The sequence below is a fragment of the Camelina sativa genome, chromosome 14 (genome assembly GCF_000633955.1).
Source record: "Camelina sativa cultivar DH55 chromosome 14, Cs, whole genome shotgun sequence".
NCBI classification, from domain to species: domain Eukaryota; kingdom Viridiplantae; phylum Streptophyta; class Magnoliopsida; order Brassicales; family Brassicaceae; genus Camelina; species Camelina sativa.
The window spans coordinates 19663322-19668987 of record NC_025698.1 but is presented as its reverse complement, the minus strand read 5'-3'; the positions used below and the strand labels follow the sequence as shown (position 1 = coordinate 19668987).

The window sequence follows — 5666 nt, the reverse complement described above, 5'->3', positions numbered from 1 at the left end:
ATTCGTCATCTCTTTTATCTACTCTTTTTTCATATTCTATTATCTCACTTATAATATATTGATTATGAAAAAATATCATAACTATTTTCATTTTTTACTCTGTTCTTTTTATCGGTTGAGTGATCATTATTTACTAACATAGACGAAAACAATATTACAGAATATATCCACTTTGTAGCGAAGTTTTTATTTCGATTCTCCTAAATCTACAAATTCATAAGATTACTCTAACTTTTAAATATGTGTATTTATCCAAAAATATAATTCTTTTTAAAATTTTAGTAAAAATTCTACAATCTACAACTACTATTATAATTGTTTTTATTATAGATAGCTTTCTAAAATTTCTTTTAGTATCTTTCACTATTTTTTTTAGTGTGTGTGATGTTGAGAATAAGTTTTCTTTAATATTTTTTTATTTCAAGTAACCTTATACATTTCTCTTAAATATATACATTATTTTAATTTTTGAGCACTTGATTAATATTTTCTCCTTTCTTGGATATACCTTTGTTTAACAAATTTCACCATTTTTCAATTTTGCAAACGATAAATAAAATAGATCACTCAAACTATTTTAATTATTTACATTATTTAGAATTATAAATAATAATATGCATCAAATCCTTTTGGTTTTAATCTGTAACATGAATTTATAATGTACCACTAACAAACATAGTCTCAAGTTTTAAATATATATATATATTAATTATATTATATTATAATTAAAAATAATAATATACACTGACTTTTAATTGATAACATGAACTTATAATTTAACACCAAAAATTGAATAACCTCTTGATTTTAAAAACATTTAAATTTTTGTGTTTGTTTTTTAGAAAATATTTAATTTTCTTTATCCTAATAATTGTAAGTACAGAGATATATACAGAGGAAGTACGTCTTCTATTTCAAAAAATACAATCTTTTGTTAATTTATTTCTCTGAGACAACGGCAGCATTGGAGAAGATTCCTTGTTTTTGTTATATATATATACACACTCATATGTGGTAACTGAAACCCATTTTCACAAACCAAACGAAAAGGTTGTCAAACTTGTTTCAAGCATTTGAGCATCGTCACTCGAAGAAGTACAATGCTTCAAGCTACCGGAACGACTGCACCAGCTCTACCTGTAGTGTTTCCCTGTTTTTGGAGTCGACCGGTTGTCCTACCTCTCCGGAATGCAAAGACCTTTAAACCTGTCGCATGTCTCAAACTGAAAGGTGGCAAAGGGTACAGAAAGATCTCTCTAACTTCATTTCATAAGAGATCTAATATTTCTTTTTCTGGTAGGGGAACCTAGACTAAGTATGAAGATTTGTACATATATAATCTATAATGGCCAAGAGGGTGTAGAGAACTAATATTTCTGATTCATAATCTTATATGAAAATTTTCCATATGGCAGAGTGAATGGGCTCCATGAAACTGAACTTATAGTTCGCGATTATGAATTAGATCAGTTCGGTGTTGTGAACAATTCTGTTTATGTAAACTACTGCCAACACGGTTAGTTTAATTCGGTTGCTATAATTAATTAGGCTATATATCTCCCATTCTTACCAAATATTGTTTGTTAAACTTTTTTTATACGAAGGTCAACACGAGTTTATGGACAGTATCGGTATCAACTGTGATGAAGTATCCCGTTCTGGTGAAGCTTTGGCCATTTCTGAGTTGTCAATCAAGTTTCTTGCACCTTTACATGTAAATGTGGACATGTTTTCCTATCCTGCTTGTCACAATTTATAAGATTTTGTTTGTATATTTATTTTTTACTGTGAACAGAGTGGATGCAAGTTTGTGGTGAAAACAAGGATATCAGGGACATCTTTGGCGCGCATTTACTTTGAACAGTTTATCTTTAAACTTCCAAACAAAGAGGTTATTTTGGTGCTCTCATCAAGCCTTTGTGTTGGTTTTTTACTGATGTTCTAATTTGGATTCGTTTTCTATATCATTAACGAAACAGCCTATTTTGGAGGCAAAAGGAATGGCTGTGTGGCTTGACAATAAGTACCGTCCGGTTGGTGTCCCATTTTACATACGCTCTAATTTCGGATAGGGCTCTACAAATATTTGGAATTGTAGTTGCTTTGGCATGGTATTGATTTCAATTTGATAAGTAAGATTCAGATACATGTAATACGATTACAGAGCAAAAAAAACACAAAACTCAATAATCATTAATTTCGAAGGAAGTCACGTGCTCCCTCTGTTTCATAAAAAATATCATTTTGACACATTTAACATAAATAAAGATTACATTAAAATATACATATATGTCTTTATTTAATAAGTATTTAATAGGTTAATTTAGTTATAGATTACGAGTAAAATTAAGAAATCAAATATCAAAAATGCATTGTAAATATAAAATGACACTTTTTGTAAAATAAAAATAAAATTCTAAAATGATATTTTTTAACGTAATATAATAAAGAAGGGTCTCATTGATAAGCTTAGGCAAGTCTACGTGACACATGCGAGTGAAGAGACACGTGAGAAAAAATATTAAAATAAAGAAGAAAATATTTTAGTATTGAAAATATCTGTAACAAACCCGTTCTTAGTATAATTAAAATACTCACTCTCATTATTTAGGGAGCTTTATGCTGAATGTTGTATGATTTCTCCTGTGTGAGATCTAAGGTTAGTGAGCAAGAGAAGATGATGCTCTAGTTTCTGCTTTGTACAACAATTGGTATTGAGAATAAGAGAGTTTCATATTCAGGTTATATCTTACACTGAGAAGAGAGATAAGAGAGGAGATCGTATCCTCAAACTCATCACTCATATACTTACTTTGGGTAAATACCCTCCAACATTTTTTTTTTGTGGTTTTAGTCCGAATTCCAAAATGAATAGGCCTAGAAATAAGAATTATTATTATTATTATTTTGTTTAATCACGGAGAAAGACTTGACGATCCGGAGGAGGGGTTGGGCTTGCTCACGAAGGCTATTGTAAGACCCGACCCTATAATTCCGTACATAGCCGTAAATGGCCATAAAAAAAATTGCGGGCCTATTAACTTTTAACTCGTTCAACTCCCTTCTAATACATACTTAACGCAGCTTAAACAGTAACTTACCATGATTTAACCCATTAATCACATATCCACTTATTAAGTACACATCTCACCTTCACGTGTACCTTATGAGTTTGTAGCCTCTGGATAGATTGTATTATCCATCCGTACCGCGGTCCATTAGATCCAACTACCACTCGTACCATGTTCGTGTCCGTGTAGCTCACTATATTGGACCATCCTTTATTGTTCCTTAGTCACACAGCCAACCATCCCCAAAGTGACCAAGAGACAATAAAAGATGGGCTAGAATACTTTATTCTGTCCATCCGCGGAAAGATTGCTCCACCAATCCACTGTGCCATGTCTCGGTGTACTCCAAGACCTTGCTGTCCATTCTCGATCCTTACCTGTACCACTCATCGGGCATGGTATTGCATTACTCCCGTACCATCCATCGTGAACTGTTGTACTAACCCATCGCACCACCGTACGTGTTATCCTCGTACCACGTACGTATTATCCCAGCACCGCGTACGTAGCATACTAGTATCACCATCGTTATTGCTAACGTCCTTCGTGTCGTACCTATCACTATCGTTAGCGTATCACTAACGTGCCGCCATCGTATTGCAACTGTCCTCGGTACCGTACCGCTATCGTCGCTGGTATCGTACCGTTATCTGTCCTTGGTTGACACTTGGCTGGTGTCGGTCGACACCTGCCTTCCAGTGAGACGATGTTTTGTTTGTTGTTTGTTTGGAAAATTGGAATCACTGTTGCTTGTGTGTATAGCCCAGTAGATGGGACGATTGCCTCACTAAGTGTTTATCAAATACTTGTGCATCTCAATATGTGTTTGTGGTGCAGGTAAAGGCAAAGTGTGATCGTGGAATCAAGGCGATGAAGATGAGGATGTTCTAGGGACTCGATTGTATGTTGTCTGGCATTGCTAGGTTGCTAGAGTTGAGTTTTTAGGAACATTGTTAGGTTGCCAGTTTCATGTTTCCTGATGTTTGATTATTGGATTGTTGTTATGGATAATTATTGGTTATATTATTATTAGATATTTATTGCTATTTCCGGTGTTGTCTGTGGTTGTGGATAGGTGGCTAGTGGGTATGGGACCACTAGTTTTAGTTTATATTATATTTCTATTTATTATTTATTAATTAAAAAAAAAACGGTTGGGTCGTTTCAGTTTGGTATCAGAGCCCTTATGGTTCTAGGTTTGGGTTCACTAGGCTTTGTGCTGTAGATGTTTGGGAATTTCATGCTTTGATTGATTATGTGAGTTAGTCAATTGCGTGTGGCATGGAGTCCTAAAACATCCTCTTCGAGCCTACTGTGTGATTCCACGGTGAGTTTATGTTTCTGTTCTTAGCCTTCTGTTCATGGTAGTGCAGATGGTTAGAGGTGGTGTTGTTGCTGGTTGTGGTCGTGGACGCGGATGTGGTCGTGGTAGGGGGAGACCCCCAGTGCTTAGTGAGACCGAGGACAAGAGGGTGACAGCAGAGGGTGTTGGCGAGTCGCAGGATGTCCAGGGAGATTCCGTGAGTGTGGCCGGAGGGAGCGGTGTTGATGCTCCAGTAGCCGGTGATGTTAGGGCCCCAGGTGCGGGTTTCCCAATGGGTGGAGTCCCGGGTGTCGACTTTGCGGGTTTGCTGGCACAGTTGTTAGAGCGGTTACCGCCAATGGCACCGGCTCAGGCTCAGGTAGTGCCACCAGTGGTGGCGGAGGAGCGGCAACCAGTGGCTGCGGATGTGGGGGTCCACTCTCGTTATATCAGCATGCTGACAGAGATGGGCCCCCACATCCTACCGCTGTGGAGGCGTGGAGGACGAGTGTGAAACGTAACTTCTATACTCTGAGATGTCCTGAGGAGTTTTGGGTGGACATTGGGGTCCACTATTTAACTGGTGATGCTCAGTTGTGGTGGAGTATTGTGGCAGCCAGGAGAGTGCAGAGGGAGATGGCTTGGGCTGACTTCGTCTTGGAGTTCAACCGCAAGTATTTCCCTAAAGAGGGACTGGATAGGTTGGAGGTGCAGTTCCTTCAGCTAGCTCAGGGAACCTGGTCAGTGCGGGAGCTTGACTTGGAGTTCAGTCGACTTCTGAGGTATGGGGGTCGGGATATGGAGTCTGAGGAGACTCAAATCAGGAGGTTTTTGAGGGCCCTACGTGACGATTTGAGGGTTCACTGTACAGGGCAGAGTTATGCTACGCGTGCAGAGCTGGTTGAGACTGCAGCAGGGATTGAGGAGGACATCCGGGCACAGTTAGTGGCAGTTAGTCCAGCAAATCAGCCTAGTAGGGCTCAGCAGCAGGGTGGTTCTAGTAGGGGCGGTAAGTGATATGTTACGGTTTTGACTCACTTTGACCCTGTTTATTTGATAGTTTTGTAGTTGTTTGAGTCCTTTTCAGGTTATAATAAGAGGCTAGGAAGCTAAAAGCAAGGATTGGAACAGCAGGAGCAACCGGAGCAGAAAGGAGTTGAATTGGAGCAGAAAAGCTGATTTTAGACCTAGGAGCACATGCTCCCGATTTCCGAGCACATGCCCCCAACTCTACCGTTTCATGATGACACGTGGCAAGCATCTAGGCGCCGATTCCCTACCTAATTCCCCTT

General features: G+C 38.2%; 1 protein-coding gene across 1 annotated transcript in view; it reads left to right on the top strand.

Moving 5' to 3' along the window:
- Window positions 1101–5666, top strand: part of LOC104743794 (acyl-acyl carrier protein thioesterase ATL1, chloroplastic-like) — a 21104-nt gene continuing 16538 nt past the window's right edge. Inside the window, exons 1-4 of the mRNA XM_010464839.1 lie at window positions 1101–1240; window positions 1416–1516; window positions 1605–1714; window positions 1796–1891. Coding sequence (XP_010463141.1) covers window positions 1101–1240; window positions 1416–1516; window positions 1605–1714; window positions 1796–1891 — 447 coding nt within the window. The remainder of the gene's footprint in view (window positions 1241–1415; window positions 1517–1604; window positions 1715–1795; window positions 1892–5666) is intronic.